This window comes from Oryctolagus cuniculus, chromosome 1 (assembly GCF_051225735.1).
Source record: "Oryctolagus cuniculus isolate XC-2025 breed Fujian yellow rabbit chromosome 1, ASM5122573v1, whole genome shotgun sequence".
Lineage (NCBI taxonomy): Eukaryota > Metazoa > Chordata > Mammalia > Lagomorpha > Leporidae > Oryctolagus > Oryctolagus cuniculus.
In genome coordinates this window covers 81,101,319-81,119,338 of record NC_142867.1, presented here as the reverse complement: position 1 = coordinate 81,119,338, position 18,020 = coordinate 81,101,319, and the positions used below count along the sequence as shown (strand labels likewise).

The 18,020-nt window shown below is 43.5% G+C and overlaps 1 protein-coding gene across 4 annotated transcripts; it reads left to right on the top strand.

The window, feature by feature from the left end:
• The first annotated feature begins 5,520 nt into the window (after positions 1-5,520).
• Positions 5,521-16,175, top strand: LOC138846575 (tripartite motif-containing protein 51-like). Of its 4 annotated transcripts, none has more exons than XM_089311888.1 (6): positions 5,521-5,754; positions 10,699-10,794; positions 12,496-12,660; positions 13,334-13,356; positions 14,176-14,273; positions 15,513-16,175. In XM_089311888.1, exons 2-6 carry the CDS (start codon positions 10,717-10,719, stop codon positions 16,010-16,012), a joined length of 864 nt encoding a protein of 287 aa, XP_089168014.1. In that variant the 5' UTR covers positions 5,521-5,754; positions 10,699-10,716; the 3' UTR covers positions 16,013-16,175. The 4 variants fall into 4 exon arrangements, with proteins under 4 accessions (XP_089168014.1, XP_089168010.1, XP_089168018.1 ...); XM_089311884.1 differs by having other exon boundaries at positions 5,522-5,754; positions 12,430-12,660; XM_089311892.1 differs by lacking the exon at positions 10,699-10,794 and having other exon boundaries at positions 5,522-5,754.
• The last annotated feature ends 1,845 nt before the right edge of the window (positions 16,176-18,020 follow it).

Genomic DNA, 18,020 nt, shown 5'->3' with positions numbered 1-18,020 from the left:
TCCAGCATTTGGCAACACTGCTTTATCACAGGGAATTTCCCTCACTTTCAGCAACTGGTGACACTCTTACAAAGGGAATTCAGAGAGATAAAGGAGAAAAAGCAATAAATCAGCAGGAGGAAAATAATTCAGTTTCTTCTCATGACTCTGCCTAGACTGCAGGACATTTCCAGAGGCAGGGATTCTCCTACAATAAAACGTGCCTAATTGCTCTTCCTGTCCCTGAACATGCTGATAGCAGGCATTCACTTTGGTATAAATACAAAGTTAATTCATTTACTAATTTGTTTGCAAGATGGGGGCAGGGACATGAGACACACACAGTTCCAATTTGCTGGTTCACTCTCCAAATGCTGGGAGAGGAAGCTGGAAGATGGAAGTGAAGACTCAATCCAGGTCACCCATGTGGCTGGCAGGGAGCCACCTGTCTGAGACATATGTGCTGGATCTCAGGGTCCCCATTCGCAGAAAGCTGGACTTGGGAGTGAAGCTGAGACTTGAACCCGGAAACTCTGGTAGAAGAGGGAAGCACCCCTTCTGAACATCTGTGGTGTCTTCACTGCCAGGTTTGATGCCCTCACATGCCTGTTTTAGTTTAAGATTTATTTATTTCTTGGAAAGGCAAAGTTAGAGAGAGAGAAGCAGAGACAAAGAGAGATCTCCCACCTGCCTATTAACTCCCCTAATGGCTTCAATGGCCATAGCTGTGCCAAGCTGAAGCCAGGAGTCAGGAGTTTCTTTCTGGGTCTCCCACATAGATGCAGGGGCCCAAGGACTTGAACCATCCTTGGCTGCTTTCCCAGGGTCGTTAACAGGGGGCTGCATTAGAAGTGGAGCAGCCTGGACTCAAACAGGTGCCCTCTATGGTGGTTATACTGGCTCCTCACAACTCGAGAACTACACACATTTCTTCAGGAATGCAGACACTGTGAACAGCCAGAATGAGGAAAAAAACCCAAATCCACACATTAGCTGCTATCTCTTCTTTCCATTTTCTCCATCTGTTCTTTTCCATATATTTTTAGATCTGTATTTCTCAACTTCTATTTTTGATAGTGTGCTTTTGCGCAAATTTTTTTTTACGATCTAGATCATTCTTAGGATATGATTTACCAATTTAAAGTGTACAGTTGGACAATTTTGATTTTCATTAAGTAGCATGGAAAGGCAAATAGAATACTTTGACTGATATTTCTTGTAAAATAGCAAGAGAGATGATTATCCATTGTATAAAAAATATTTATTTTTAGGGACAGTGCCCTAGCACACTTGGTTATTCCTCCACCTGCATCCCATGTGGGCACCAGGTTCTAGTCCTGGCTGCTCCTCTTCTAGTCCAGCTCTCTGCTGTGGCCCAGGAGGGCAGTGCACCATGGCCCAGGTGCTTGGGCCCCTGCACCTGCATGGGAGACCAGGAAGAAGCACCTGGCTCCAGGCTTGGGATTGGCGCAGCGCCAGCCATAGCAGTCATTTGGGGAGTGAACCAACAGAAGGAAGACCTTTCTCTCTGTCTCTCTCTCACTGTCTGTAACTCCACCTGTCAAATAAATAAAAAATACAATAAATGTTTATTTTTATATATGTGAAAAGCAGGGAAAGGTAGAAAGTCCAATTTTACTAATAAAAATAAATAAACAAAGACAGGAATCAAAACTTCAGATCCTGAGATCTGGCTAAACCCCAAAGTCCACACCACCTGGTTAGGGCCAAGGGATGATGTCTGTCCCAGACTTCTGGAACCTTGCAGGTGTGTAGACTCCAGCCAGCTGCTCCTATAGGTCAAGGTCGCAACTTAGCAATGCAACGTAGGTGGAAATGAGGCTCATTGTGGCTGCTCCAGGCCCCAGCTAAGACTCCAGCAGCAGCTAGCCTTGTGAGCTTAGGGATCTGAGAATGGAGCAGCCTCCTTCAAGGAAATGTCCATGGATTTCCCTCACAACAGTGGTCCTTCTAAGCTTCCACGGCAAAGCCAAGTCAAGTTTGCTGGGCGTCTCCCTGAGACATGCTGGGTGTTCTGGGCCCAGGGAGATGCTGTGGGGAGTCCAATGAACTTGGACACTAAGCTGCCAGGGACTGGTGGATCCTTGGGACATAGGGTCCCCTCATGTGCTGAAATCCCAGGTAGGTGACAGATGGAGACTTCTGCTCAGGGCACAGGGCGGCCCTGCAGGACTTGGATTTAGAAGGAAGGATGTGAGAACCGTCAAGGGCTTGGTGATTCAATGGACTGCGCTCAAGGACCCGGAAATCTTCCTTCATCCAAAGATATCCAGCAGTGCCAAGGAGTCCTATGCTTCCCCTCAAGTGTGGGTGCAGGAGGAGGAAGAGCTTCAGAGCAGCGGCAGAATCTGTCCCCACCTTCCCACAGGCAATGAGGCTCAGCCCAGAGACAAGAAGTAGACCATGGGGCCACACTGTGGCTTAGTGCCCTAAGACTCTGTTTGTGGTGCTGGCATTCCACATAGGCACCGGTACTTGTACTAGATGCTCCTCTTCTGATCCAGCTATCTGTTATGGCCTGGGAAAGCAGTAGAAGTTGGCCCAAATGCTTAGGCCCCTGTACCTGTAGGAGATCTGGAAGAATCTCCTGATGCCTGGCTTTTGGCCTGTCCAGCTCTGGCTGCTGCAGCCATTTGGGGAGTGAACCAGGGGATGGAAAACCTTTCTAGATCTCCCTCTCTGTGTCTCTACCTCTCTAATAAATAAATAAAATCATAAAAAAGTGAACCAAATCTGGAGGAAATTAATGGCAAGGATTCCATAGACCTTCTCTGCTGTCCTGATGCTTCCTTTTCTGGCTGGGGTGGAGTCTAAAGTCTCATGGCTCTGCCTCCCACTGGTCTGAGCCACAGGATTTCCATTCCCCTCCCCAGCCTGGGAGGAGTGTCCAGAGGGAAGAGCTGTGCATCAGGGAAGTCCCAACCGAGTGCTTGCCAGGAGCAGGTTTCCAATTGGCCCAGAGTTAGAAACCAGATATTACTTGTGACTCTTCCCTAAAATGCTGCATTCCTGTAGCTCATCTGATGAGAAACACATCCTGAAAGGAATGCGTCTTCCTTTAATTATTAAATCACACTTAAGTGGGAAGATCAGGTTAAAGAATTGTTCTCTCTGGTCATTTCTACTGTCCTTTTTTTCTTATCCCAGTGTTGAGCAGAGAGACTCTGAGTTGGGTTCCCTGCCTTTCTGTCTTGTGCTCTGGGTGACAGGTCAGGCAGTGCCACACAGAGACTCATCTTTCCTTCCTTTGCTGGGACAGCTCTGGAGGCTTGATCTGGAGTGTGCTGGGCAGGAGAAATCTCCATTTTGGGATGAGGGCCAAGGTTGTTCTGGCCAAGTTCTTACACCACAATGTAAACATACACCAATGAATAAAGCCAACCATTGTAAACATGACAAAATATAAATAAAGATAACCTTGTCAAAAGGATTTATAAGTTTCCTAAGACACGGATTAAAATCCTTGATGGCTGACATCCTCTTTTCTACCTGTTTCTCAGAGAGAAAAAAAGAAAGACACAATCCAAAAACATTACACAGAAAGCATTGGGAAACCCATTAGTTATGAAACCAATAACTCTCAATGATGCTGTAGAACAAGGCACAGCTGTTCTTGTCATTTTAAATAAATTAAATGTATCCAATACAAAGTACTAAATCCATCTATGAAGAAAACACTGAATCAATAGAGACAGAGCATAAAAGATTCTGATCCTGGGTTCTGGCTTAACCCTGAAGTCCATGCCACCAGGGGTGGAGCCAAGGTCTGAGGGCTCCCACAGACCCTGGGACCTGGTAGCTATACAGACTCCAGCCAGGGACTCCTGCAGTTCCAGGTGCTGGTTAGAGACCAAAGAGATATGTAAATGAGACTCCTAGGCTGCTCCAGGCTCTGAGATAAGACTGGCAGCAGCTCCCATTCTGGGTTTAGGGATCTGGAGATGAAGAAGCCTCCTTCAAAGAAAGCTGCTATCCCCCGTGAAAAAACCCTGTGTTTTCAAAACTCAGCGGCAGTGGTGGTTCCAAGCTTCCAGGAAAATGCCAACGCAAGTTCACTGGCAACAAATAGGACACCAGGCTCCCAGGGGCCTTGGGGATAGCCATGGCATGCGAGCCTCCCAATGTGCCTGATCTGAGATAGTGAAAAATCATGGCTTCTCCTAGGCGCACCCTGTGCCAGCAGCACAAGAAGTCAGAAAGGAGAACTTAGAAAATGGTCAAGGACCTGGTGGTTCAGTGAGCTGCACTCAAGCCCCCATAACTTCCTTTGTCCAAAGTCATCTGGGGGTTCCAATGGGGCCTGGGTGTCCCCTCAGGGGATGGCTGGGACCAACTTCAGAGTGGATGCAGGATCTGTCCCATCTTCCAGAGCACAGCAAGGCTCAGCAGGCAGACAAGACCACACCTGAGGATGCTGATAGGGAGGTTCTGGATTCCTTTGGGGCTGTGATCCTGGTGCTCTCTTACCCAGCTCCAGTGCAGACTGAGCTTTAATGGCTCTGCTTGCTCCTGTCCCTGTGCTGCCTGGGAAGAGCACATGGTGGGAGGATTCTTTGTAGCCAGAGTGCCCCACAGGCAGTCTCCCCAGAAGCAGCTACCAAGCTGCCCTGGTACACTCTGGGAAGCAGTCCACCTGGCCAGTGTGTTCCTGGATCTCCAGGTATGCAGACCCGGGGTAGCAGGGTTAAGGACAGCGCTTGCATCCAGTGACTGGTGTGCCACAGGGCAAGAGCCCGGAAATGCACACCAGCTTCAGCCTCTCTGCTATAATCAAGTAAGGAAAACTAAATTAATGATCAACTGGGAAGTTGCTATTAACAATATGGGCTGTATGTGCACACCTCATGAGACAAGAAAGCCCCATAAATAAAATAACAGTGAGATAATACTGTGTAGAAAGCTAATATCTTTCTGCAAAGATGTAGAAAAAAATGAAATGCCTTTAATCTGGAAGGAGTGTATATTGAAAAAACAACCATTTTGGCAAACTCTAAAAACTCCCTATGGTTGGGAGATGTGAGGCCGCTGGTTAATCCGTGGCTTTCAACACCAGCATCCAGTATCCTGAAGTAACAGCATTCCCTGACTCGCAACCTGTTATTGACTGTTGATGTGTGAGGACACAGGTTAACTACCTATCCAGGTTTAACTTGTTGCTTGCTCTGATGGCAACCCAGCACAGTGCGGGGTGGGGTCCTGGCTGCACCAATCATCACCCGACTTCCTGCTATATACACCTGGGAGGGCAGCAAAAGAACTCCCAAGTACTTGGCTGCAGGCCTTGCCTTTGCAACACAATTAAATCCGGCATCATGTATCAATTTGTGAATATAAAAATATACTTCAGCTTTCTATTAATTTAGGCTTTTATACATAATATCCTTTTTATGGGTGTATTCAGAGAATATCTATCTGGATTTCAAAAATCAACAAATATTCCCTCTCAAATAGTTATTCATTTCAATCAAGAGAACGTTTGTGTAATTTGAGATTGATCTAATTGCTGTTAACTAAATCACCTGAGAAGGTGTTCACCCAAAGAATGATGGGAAATAGTGCCCCTCCCCCCAATCCTCTCTGCTATAGTAACCCCATCTGGGCCTGGCTTGCTCCTCTTGTATAAAGGCCTCGCCCAGTCAAGGTTTATTTTGTTCTGAGGCTTTGTGTTGACTGGGCTGTGGAGACCTTCTGATCCTTCAGAGCCCAGGGAACTCAGAACCACCTACCTGACCCAGGACCCATTCCATTTGCCAGGTGAGTACTGGGTCCAAAGAACCGAATTCATGTTTTTTACCTTAAAACTTGAAAATAGAGGAATTTTCATCATAGAATTTAACTTTCCGCAGTCTTAGATCCCTCCCAGGCCCAGGGAAATGTACCTAAGAAATAGGTACAAAGTTTCATCTCTATCATACTTTTGCACTTTAAATTCATACAATTTATTCTGTTATTTTTCTGATGCCATATGCAGAAAACTGCTGAATTTCTGGTGAGGAAGCCCTTGGGAAATCTTGTCGTGGAATGTGAAAGTTGATCTCTCTACAAAAATTTTAGAATTTGCTTGTGTTGTTAGAGTCGACAGACCGAAAAACGTCACCAAGAGATACGTCTCTTATGCAAACAGCAAGGGGAAGCTTTATTGATTATCCAGCATGCTGGGGCTGTCTGTTCATACAAGAGCAGAGCAGCCCCGAATAACCAAAGGTTAGGGTTTATAAAGGCAAAAACCGCAAAACCGGGAAGGGGGGAATACACGGTTGCTATGCACAGTTGCTATACACAGTTGCTAAGATCAAAAGAGAGTACATAAAATCAAAAGAGAGTATATTGTTACTGGGGTCAACATAACCTAAAACCTAAGTGAAATTAATATTCATCATAATTTTGACAATACCAGTTACAATCTTACAATTAGCAATTAGGACTTGACATTAATGTAAGACACAGACAAATCACATCTTCATTATTAGCCCAGGTTACCCAGGTGCAACCTTTCTACTTTTAAGCTTGAGCAATCATGCTAGGGGTCTTTTGTGCTCTGCCAAGAGTGATGTAGTGCACTGCTATTGTCCGACTATTTGAGATCATAGTTTCAGAACAGAGTCTCACGGTGGGGGGGTGCATTTTCAAAATGGAGTCTCAAGTGCTCCAAAATGGAGTCCCTACTGTCAAGGTGCTACTTCACTCTGTCTTATTTTCACAGCTGTACCAGGAAGGTTTAAACCTGCAAGCTTAAGCTTAACTTTTTATACACGCACACATATACAATTTTAACTCTTCAGTGTGTTGATCATGGAATAGCAATTTGGAATATATTTTTAATATTTTGTAGAAATTATTTACGTTATAAAATTTTAATATACACATTTAAAAGCATATGGTGTTGGGGCTGGTGCTGTGGCACAGCGAGTTAACACCCTGGCCTGAAGCACCGGCATCCCATATGGGTGCCAGTTCGAGTCCCGGCTGCTCCACCTCCAATCCAGCTCTCTGTTATGACTTGGGAAAGCAGTGGAAGATGGCCTAAGTCCTTGGGCTAATGCTTCCACGGGGGACCTGGAGGAGGCTCCTGGCTTCGGATAGGTACAGCTCCGACCATTGCAGTCAATTGGGGAGTGAACCATTGGATGAAGACCTTTCTCTCTCTCTCTCTCTCTCTCTCTCTCTGTGCCTCTGACTTTCAATTAAAGTAATTAATCTTTAAAAAAATAAAAAATGAAAACATATGATGAGGGGGCCAGCAGCCAATATGGACAACGTTTCGAGTCTCAGCTGCTCCACTTCCAATCCAGCTCTCTACTATCTCTGGGAAAAGCAGTGGAAGATGCTTAGGCCCCTGTCTCCACAAGGGAGAACCAGAAGAAGCTCCTGGCTCCTGGCTTCAGATCAGCCCAGCAGTGGTCGTTGCGGCTATTTGGGGAGTGAACCAGCAGATGGAAGACCATTCTCTCAGTCTCTCCCTCTCTCTGTCTGTAACTCTACCTCTCAAATAAGCAATAAATGAAATCTTTAAAAAAAATAAACTGATATTCCACACTCTACCATCCCTCCTGCCTGCTCTCCAACTCTTCTTTCTCCTCCATCTACTGTTCTGACTCTTAATTTTTACAAAAATCTGTTTTCAGTTTATTTAATGATCATGAGGGCAACCCTAAACTAGGTAAAGAGTACAAGAAAGAGCATTTTTGTTTTGACGGGCAGAGTTACTGAGAGAGAGAGAGAGAGAGAGAGAGAGACAGAGGGAAAGGCCGTCCTTCTGTTGGTTCACCCCCCCAAATTGCCATTACAGTTGCTGTGCTATACCGATCTGAAGCCAGGAGCCAGGTACTTCCTCCTGGTGTCCCATGCAGGTGCAGGGCCCAAGCACTTGGGCCATCCTTTGCTTCCCTCCCGGGCCACAGCAGAGAGCTGGCCTGGAAGAGGAGCAACCAGGACAAGAAACCGCAGTGCTGGTGCCACAGGTGGAGGATTAGCCAAGTGAGCCGTGGGGCACGCCAAGAAATAGTATTAAGTAAAACACTCTTCCTCAACAGGAGACAAGGGCTGTAAACAGTCATCAAATCTCAAAATGTGCATTTAATTCCAATACATTACCTTTATGGTACTGTATTAGTTACTCCAGATCAGGGAAGAGATTTTGAAAAGCCATTTCTGTATAATAAACTCTTATATGTGGGATGACAATCCTTCCCTCTTCTATCTGATATGATAATTATGCCCTAACAGTCTTTGAACATATGACTCTTTGTGAGTCATTCATTATTATTTAAAGCTATTTATTTATTTATCTTTAAAGATACCTTTATGGGATAGTCAGAGTTAGAGACTGAGAGAGGGCTTCCATTTGCTGGTTTACTTTTTAATTTTTTTTATTTTAGAAAGCTTTAAATAATTATATATTTCATAGGTACAGTTTGTGGATTATAGCAGTTCTTCACCCCATACCCGCCCTACCACCTCCAAAGTGCACCACCGCCTACTCCCTCTCTCATCCCATTCTTCATAAAGATTCAGTTTGAATTATCTTTATATACAGAAGGTCAACTCTGTATTGAATAAAGATATCAACAGCTCATACCCTCATAGACATAAAATATAAAGTACTTTTTTACTTGGCTTTCTCTTTAAATGGCCACATCAACCAGGCCTGAGCCATGCCAAAGACAGGAACCAGGTGCCTCATCCAGGTCTCCCACAAGGGTACTGGGGCACAGCGACTTGGGCCTTCTTAAGCTTCTGTTCCAGGCATATGAGCATGGAGCTGAATCAGAAGTGAGACATCAGGGACTAGAACTGGCACCCATGTGGAATATTTGCTTTTCAGATAATGAGTTAACTCGCTGTAACACAATGTTGATCCCTTCTAAAAGATATTTGCAATTCTTTTTTAATAAGTTATTTATTTATATTTGAAAGACAGAGAGAGAGAGAGAGAGATGTTCCATCCATTGTTCCACTACCCAAATGGCAGCAAAGTCCTGAGCTGAGCGCTTGCAAAGCCAGGGCCATGAGGTGCTTTTGGTTATCCCACGTGGATGTAGAGCCCCAAACACTTGGGCCACCTTCCACTGTTTTCCCAGGCCATAGCAGAGAGGTGGATGCGAAGTGAAGCAGCCGGGGCTTGAACCTGCACCCATTTGGGATGCTGACGTTGCAGACAGCAGCTTAACTCGCTATGCCACAGCACCTGCCCCAGTTTTCTGCAATTCTAAAGTTGTCCCACTTCCCCATAAATCCATTAGTGTTATTAGGAAATTAGAGGATAGTTGACTACTTAGAACTGGCAAAATAAAGATTGCAATTAACACAAGATTCTCTCAGAGCTGGCATTGTGGACCATTGGGTTAAACTGTCTCATTAGATGTCAACATGCAGTATACCCTGCCAGTTCAAGTCCCAGCTGCTTCAAGTCCTGTCCAGCCTCCCGCTAATGAGCATCTTAAGGCAGCAGAAAATGCTACAAGTATGTGGAACAACTGCATGGAGTTACAGCTCCTGGCTTCGGCCTTGCCTTGTCCCATGAACTGCAGCCATTTGAGGAGTGAACCACTAAATGGATGATTTTTCCCTCCCTCCTTCTCTCCCTCTTTCTCTACCTCCACTCCCTGCACTTTTACCTTCAAATAAATTGACCTAAACAAAACAAAGGTATTTCTACTGTGGATTAAAATGAGTCGATTCTTTTATCTTCAGAAAATAAAGAAGAATGTGTTTTCAAACAGTCCTTTTTAAAAAATTTTGGACACTAAATTTGGACACTAATTAGGGCTAATGCAGACTACTTAACCATTAGAGTTATGATCAAAATATATATGTTCACTTAAGACAACCCATGGGTGCAGAGTTTGGATGGTTCCAGAGAGAAATTTCTGTCATGTTAAGAGAGGTTAAATAAACATCACGTTGTATCATTCCATCTTTCTATGAATCTAGATTGCTTCCATCTGATTTGAGTTTTGTTGATTAAGAGGTGAGCTATTGTATCGAACCCTGCCCCCACCACCAAGGACTTCTATAAAAATTTCTCACCATCTCATCCTCATAGTTTATGACTAAATTAGAAAGATCCTCCCCCACTCCTGAGACAATTTTCCAGCCATTGTATGGGACGAGGATTGGGAAAATTAGGATAGGTTTTTGGGTTTTTTTGTTTGTTTGTTTGTTTTTTTTTTTTTGAGAGGCAGAGTGGACAGTGAGAGAGAGAGAGACAGAAAGGTCTTCCTTTTGCTGTTAGTTCACCCTCCAATGGCCGCTGCACTGCGGCTGGCACACCGCGCTGATCCAAAGGCAGGAGCCAGGTGCTTCTCCTGGTCTCCCATGGGGTACAGGGCCCAAGGACTTGGGCCATCCTCCACTGCATTCCCGGGCCACAGCAGAGAGCTGGCCTGGAAGAGGGGCATCCGGGACAGAATCTGGCGCCCCGAGCAGGACTAGAACCCAGTGTGCCGGCGCCACAAGGTGGAGGATTACCCTAGTAAGCCTAGGAGTCCTCTCTATGACCCATTCTGAAGCTCTGTTCTGAGTATTCTCAGGCTCACATGTGACAAATGTCTGACATGAACATGCAAGTACTATGATGTTTTCATTGTCAGTGAGGCAGACTTGCCTCTCCTTGGCAGCCCCAGTTCTTGTTGCAATGTGCATCTTACACTATCCTCTTCACTAGTGTTCAATGAATGATTGTATCTGTGTCTGCAGGAGACCCTCCTGAAGACAATGGAGTGTTTATGGAAAAACTTCTGTGAAAATAGCAGAAACATGAATATGGAAATAATCAAAACCAGATCATGGGAGGTTAGTGTGCTGCCACCTTTACCTTTGCCAAAACTTGAGATGAACATAGGGACAATGTTTAAAATAGGAACTTGATCTGAAATGACAAAGTATCGGATTTCATCCTAAAGAGGGTGAGGTCATAGGAAATGATGTCCTCAGTTACTCCACAGGGAAGTATGGCCCTTGCCTAGGAGTTCTGGTTGCACCACAGATGTGCTGACTTACCCCCATAATAGGACATTCAGTACCACATATCAACTACAAGAAATGGGGTTGTCTCACAGAGAGTCATGTGTGCTGAGGTGTTGCAAAACCCAGGTAAGTATGACATCCGGGAGGCATGGGACACTCAAGTCAAGCTTCCTGGCATAGTCAGCTTGCATTTGAATTAAATAGTACTTGGAGGTGGGTAGAAACCTTTCAACAAACACAGCACTGACTCAAATCTGAGGAAACGCTAAAAGGAGTACCCTAAGCAATTAATGTGAATCTTTAACATTATAATGAATTGTGTGTAAATATGATAGGAGATGTAGTTTCAATCTCTTGAAGGATACATAGAAACCTACCAAAATATGGGACTGGTTTGCAACCTAAGTGTAGGACTCAGCCTTTAAGAGAGGAATATAAGTGTGTCTTGGCAGATGGTTTTCTTGGGGGTATGCTAATTTGAAAGAAGACAAATTCCTTTAACCAATATGTCAAGAGCAGGTATTCTATACAAAATTGTGACAAAAAAATGTGACAGCATGCAAGACTGAAAAAAATCCTTTGCTGAATGAGGCTAAAATCTGAATCAGAGAGGCAAATGGTAAACATCGAAGTAAAATGCATTGTAGGTGCGAATGTGGCAAAGTTTTAGGGAAACATTTGAATAAGGAGTTTGTGAAGCAGTACAAGAGAATACAGACTGGAGATGAGAGTATGAGTTTAAATGTCTACATCAGAGAAAGGCTTACAAAAAGATGACACTGAAATAAAGAAGGCCACTGAATGATAAGGCCAGGAAGAGAATTCTTGGTGGAGAAAACTGTCCGTGCAGAAGTGTGTCAGTTGTGTATATTGGGTGGGGTTGATGAGCTTGAGAGTTCACAACAAAATCTCTGGGCACAGTGAGTGATGTAGGAGGCTAGAAGTAAATGAGATGAAGTGGTAAAGAGGGTCAGATAGAGAGGAAAGCTTAGGAGGTCAGGTTTATGGGAGAAGTAACTGCATGAGAATGAGTATGCCAGTCTGATGTACTGCACACAAAATGGTTTTCATAACTGGAAGTAACTCTGAGAAACAGTGCTAAGGAATGGATTCCAATCCAGTCACTACTGCCATAAAGGGCATTTTCTACTCATGAGTTTGGTTGCCTTCCGATAGATATATATGCATGTATATGTGTTGCATGTTAGAAAATATGAATCAAATCAATAGATTTATTGGTTTCTCATGAAAACTTCATGATGAATCATCTGAATGTAGTTAATGAGATAACATGATGTTGATCCTCAAACAGGAGAAAAAAACAAGAATGAAGTTTTGTAGATGTTGAGAAACAGAAGTGATGGGGGTTATAGGTAATTGATGTGTACGAGACAAAATCAAATTCACGAGATAAAGCAGAATAGAGATAAATGGGTTCTTGTTTTGAATAACTGATTGCAGGATTATGTCGATTCGAGGAGAGAAGCAATCAGAAATGTATTTCAGAAGATGCCTCTGTATCTCCAGGAGGAGGAGCAACACCATTGGGAGATCCTGTACAAAGAAGGCAGGGAAATTTTTGAGCAACTCAGTAAAAGTCAAGCCAGAATGGCTCACAAGAGGGAGACTTTAAGAGGAATGTATAAGGAACTGAAGGAAATGTGTCATAAACCAGATGTGGAGCTACTTCAGGTAACAACTGACAAGCCAGGCATCAGCATGTTAGACATTCATACGTAGCTCCTCATTCTCTCTGCTGACATCTGCCTCGCCCTTTCCTTCCATTATTGGTTCCTGACTCCTATTTCCACACTGAAGCTACCTTTTGGAATTTTATGAACCAAAGGTCACTCAGACGTTCTCCACGAGTGGCCAAACTTGTGTAATGGTTATGAAAATCGCTCCAAAGATAATCACCTTACAAACATCAATAAACTATTTTGGCTTTTTGAAAATTCACAACAAGTAAATAGTTTATTGACAGCTAGGCTAATTCATAACAAGGCTGATGGGGAGATCTGAGGATCTGGGTGTATTGCTGTCATTCTCTGCTCCTGTCCCTTGGGAAGAGGGCCTGGGAAAGACAGCTGCCTCCTTTCTTTATGGCTACAGCAGAGCACACAGCTCTCCTGCCCGCTCTCCCCTTCATTCCCACAGAAAATGTCCTCCACTTTCTGAACTTAGGAGGACTACAATTAATGAAAATGTGATAGGCCAGGTTTTTAAGAAGAAAAAATAGGAACTGCACCCTGGAAGGAAGGCGGTGTGGAAATAATGACGAGAACCATCTCAAATTCCCACCCTGGACACAGGTTTAGAGCTGTCTTGGGACATTCACTAAGCCTTTTTCTTTTTCTTCTCACAGGCTTTTGGAGACATCCTGCCCAGGTGAGTGTGTACCTGCATTCCCACAGGGGCTTTCCCAGGGTCTCCCCCAGTAAGCCCTTGGATCCTCTGGAGTGAGAGCAGAGCTTCTTAGGAAACTGACTGAATAGTTTCCTGAATCCTCTTTGCTCCCCACCTGCACATACACATTTTTTGTGGTTGTACCCAAGTGACTTTACTAGGCAGTCTTCATTTCAGTTCTAAAAATCTCCACAGGTGGAAGAGAAGGGCTGGAAGTCCCTAGGAGTGAGATGTCAGATCCCTCCAGGGACCATCAGTGGCAGCTGAGGCAAGAGAGGGATGGCATATTCCAGCAATGAGAAAATCCTGGTGTTGTGTTGATCCTGCATTTATGAGTTCACAGTTTTGGGAAGAACACAAAGGAAACCTCGAATGATTTAGAACACTGTGGGGCAGAGGGTAGCTGTGCTCTGGGACACAGATCTCCCTTATGGGACAAGGTTCACAGCCTTTAGCCACAGAAGGAAGCAGCACACATGCCAGGTTTCAGAGAACCACACATGGCCAGGTAGAGCGTTTTCAGGGAGGTCTGGCAGTTGGACACCAGACTCCCCCTCCTGATTACTCTTTGGAGCATCAGGGATGTAGCATCTACCCAGATTCTTGAGCAATAAGAAGCACTGGACTCAATTCTGATTGACTTTTGTATTCTATTTGGAAATTCAGGAGTTAAAAATAGAATTAGTTAGACAATGTGGTGATTTCTCAAATTCCAGATGGGTTTATTAAGAGTCTGGTTTCTTTTCAATGAAAATGATTTCTTTTGGCTCCACTCATGTGAACTTTATCTTGTTCTTGCAGGTGTGAATCCATGCTGCTGCACATGCCCCAGCCTGTGAATCCAGAGCTGAGTGCAGTGCCTATCACTGGACTGATAGAAACCCTCAGATACTTCCAAGGTGAATTTCAGCCCACTGACCGTATTCTTGATGCCCTTGGCTTGTTGTGCAGATCACATAGGTGACCTTTTCCAATTTATCAACTGTTACACACATTTTGGCATGTGAGGGAACCATAGGCTATGTACATACATCACAGGCTTTTCTATATAGTCAGCTTTTATAATGTGAAGAGGGAAAAAGCTATTGAAAAATATAAATGTGATCCAAGATCATACTTAGTTATCATATAGAGAAAGGAATGAGGAAGTGTGGGCAGATTGAGCAAATGAAGGTTAGTTATTTAGTGTAAAACATACAAAAGGATCCTTTTGTTTACGATATTTAAGCTGGCTTGGAAGAAGATGCTTCAAAGGTTTCAGAGTTTATTGGATCTTAATTTTTTTATATATATAATGGGCATAAGAGAGTACATATAGAAGTTTGTGGGAAAAGAAGTTCATTTTGGAGCAAACAGTTTTTAAACCCATCCCTAGTTTTTCTACAATTAGCATTTCCCATGAACACTGTGAAAACTGTGAATCTTAAATTTGACATCTTTGAAGCTTAATCTTGTCTGTGTACATATATATATACACACACATATATATATATATACACTAGAGTTTCAATGCTAGAATAAGAGAAATTTTGTATAAAATATATTAAAAGAAATTAATAATAATCAGTTTGTCCTCATCATAGATATGTGCCTGTCTACTTTCAAAGTGCAAGGTGTTCCAGAAGACTTACAAAACTCCAGTGCACATTTAACATTAAATGTTAAGTAACATCTGCAATGGACATAGAGAGATTTACATAAATATATATGTCTACAGTGGAAATATGTAGTTTTTTTTCTACAGAAGTGCTTTAACTAGGACAAAATCTTCAATCTTAACCCACATGACATTCTTATTAGAAACATGAAATCTGTTTCTGACAGTGATGTTGGACAACTGGAGACAGTTCCGGGCACATTGTCCATGGGTACATTGCTTTGAAAATTGAGTTGTAAGGTATTGGATTTACATTTGATTCCAATATTTGAATTCTGAAACTATTTCAGTTTCTGTAGTTAGGTCTTTGTTCTGTGGTGTGTATTGGGCCCTCTCTTCTATTAGGTGTTACAACCCAAATTCTGCTCACTGTGGTAACCTCTGACTTCCCAGGAGATTAGCTTCTGGGAGATGTTTTCCCTCTGGAGGTTAAACTTTCATTGTTGACATGTGTGTCTACTTCTGTTCTTTTGTTTTACAGTGACTGTCACTCTGGATCCTGAAAGATTCAACCAGCACATGTTCCTACAGGGAGATCTCCGAAGCCTGCACATTGGTTGTTTCCCTCATGATGTGCCCTGTCTCCCGGAGAGGCCTGGATGTTTTCTGGCATGGGGTGGTCAGACTTTTACTTCTGGCAGATATTACTGGGAGGTAGAAGTGGGAAACTCTTGCAATTGGGCTGTAGGTGTTTGTAATGGCTTTTGGAAAGAGAGGTACAGGAATACCAAGATATTTGTTGATGAGGGACTCTTTCTTATTGCATGTGTTAAGGAAGATGTCCATAACAGTTTCTTCACCACCTCTCCACTTTTAGTGCAATATGTAGCAAGGCCGATTAACCGCATAGGACTATTCCTGGATTATGAAGCTAGAACTATGAGTTTTCTTGATGTTGATCACAGTTCCCTGATATATACCATCCCTTCTTGTTCCCTTTCTATTCGTCTCAAGCCTATCTTCTGCTGCTGTCATTTATGAACAGACACGGGGGAAATCCACTCTCTGAAACCCTCGTCCTTGAGCCTCATCAGATAGTAAAAATAGGTGGCATTTTATGAAATTTCAATTCCTCCTACTATCATGAAATCCCATTTACTGTGTTCTTATCAATTGTAGTAACAATAAAATTATGTATGCTGTACATGTTGTTGTTTATTCAATATTTTCTCATGATGCATTGAAAACAACACATTGTCTGATTCTCACTTTATTTATGAACTTTGAGAAAGTGAAAGAATAGATTATGGTGGTGTTCCAGTAATGTCCAAATCCAATTCAATAAAGGACGAATCAAACAAACATGGTTGTAAACATCCAATGGAGATATGGAAATAGTTTGTCCTTTCTCTTTATTTAACAGTAACTACTTGTCATTTTCCATTTTATAGTGTAATAGCAAATAAGTGAAATGGCTTTAAGTCCTCAAAAGCACTGTTTTTAGCTCACAACTCTTGAGAGTGAGCCAAGGCATTTCACAATCATGGTGTCAGCATCAACTGAGCTTCTGCTGAAACCTCTTGAAGCATCAACTCATGGCAGAAAAGCTGAAGGGAGAATTGTGTGCAGAAAGAACCATGTGGTTGGGTGGTCCCTAGTTGAAACAACCCAGTCTTGGGTCGGCACTGTGGCGCAGTGGGTTAGCACCCTGGTCTGAAGCGCCGGCATCCCATATGAGTGCCAGTTCTAGTCCCAGCTGCTCCTCTTATGATTCAGCTCTGTGTTGGCCTTGGAAAGCAGTGGAAGGTGACCAATTCCTTGGTCCCTGTGCCCACGTGGAGGATCCAGAAGAAGCTCCTGGCTCCTGCATCAGATCGGCATAGCTCCGGCCTTTGTGGTCATCTGGAGAGTGAACCCGCAGATGGAAGACCTCTCTGTCTGTCTCTGCCTCTCTCTGTAATTCTTTCACAAACAACACTTTAAAAAAGAAAAAAAAAAACAAGTCTTGCCAGAAATAATCCATTCCCCCAAGGACAAGAATTTATTCACCTTCCACCTTTGCCCAATAGATATGTAGGATCCCTCTTAAGGACTGAATTCCCACCTTTTAAAAGCGTTTTCATACAGTGGAAAGGTAGAGAGACATTTGGAGAGAGAGAGAGCTTTCATCCACAGATTCACACCCTAAATACTCCGAAGAGCCATGCCTGGGGCAGGCCAACTGGAGGACCCAGGAGCTATGTGCTGGTCTCATGTGGCTGACAGGGACCAAAGCATTTCAACCATCATTGGATGCCTGCCAGAGTGCTGCATTAGCAGGAAGCTGGATTGGAAGTGGAGAAGCTAGGTCTGAACCAGGAGGTTGTACGGTATGCAGGTGTCCCAGGTGACATCCCTACCTCTGCACCAAATACCCTGTCCTTTTTCACCTCTTCAAGGCTCCATTTTACAACAGTGCTGCTTGTGGGATTAGGCCACAACATGAGTTTTGATGGGAACAGCCCAGATTCAGAATACAGCACTACCTACCCATCTTGACTCAGTTTAATCATCTAAACTTGGCTGTATTCAAATTTAAAATCAGGTGAGGTGCTTTTCCTTGCAATTCTCATGACACATCTATCTATTCATTACCAGTGTTCTCTTTGTCTCTCTTGTTTGAAAGATTTATTTATATATATAGAAGACAGGTCTCCCACATGAGCTTAGGAGCCTAACCACTTGGGCCATCCTTCACTGCTATCCCTGGCACCATAACAGGGAGCTGGATTGGAAGTGAAGCAGCTGGAAATCAAGTCTGCCTTTATGGGATGTGGGTACTGCAGAGAGCCTCCCCACTTGTTTTCTCTTCTACTTTGAAAATCACAAGCTCATCAGGCCAGTATGGGTATCAAGTTGATATAAAATTCAACAGTTTTAGTACAGAACTACTGTATTGAATGTCTGACACCTGATGGACTTAAGCTCTAAAGGTGAACAGGAAAACAATGGGAGAATATTCTCATAGAGGAAGTTTGCCTGAACAGGACATAAAACAGTAACCAAGAAG

Bases quoted from the DNA above. Each gene is read 5' to 3' on its own strand.
- LOC138846575 (XM_089311884.1), top strand. From the start codon at position 10,717: ATGGAGTGTTTATGGAAAAACTTCTGTGAAAATAGCAGAAACATGAAT. The intron at 12,661-13,333 runs GTAACAACTGAC...TTCTTCTCACAG, and splicing joins CAGATGTGGAGCTACTTCAG to GCTTTTGGAGACATCCTGCC. The intron at 13,357-14,175 runs GTGAGTGTGTAC...TTGTTCTTGCAG, and splicing joins TTTGGAGACATCCTGCCCAG to GTGTGAATCCATGCTGCTGC.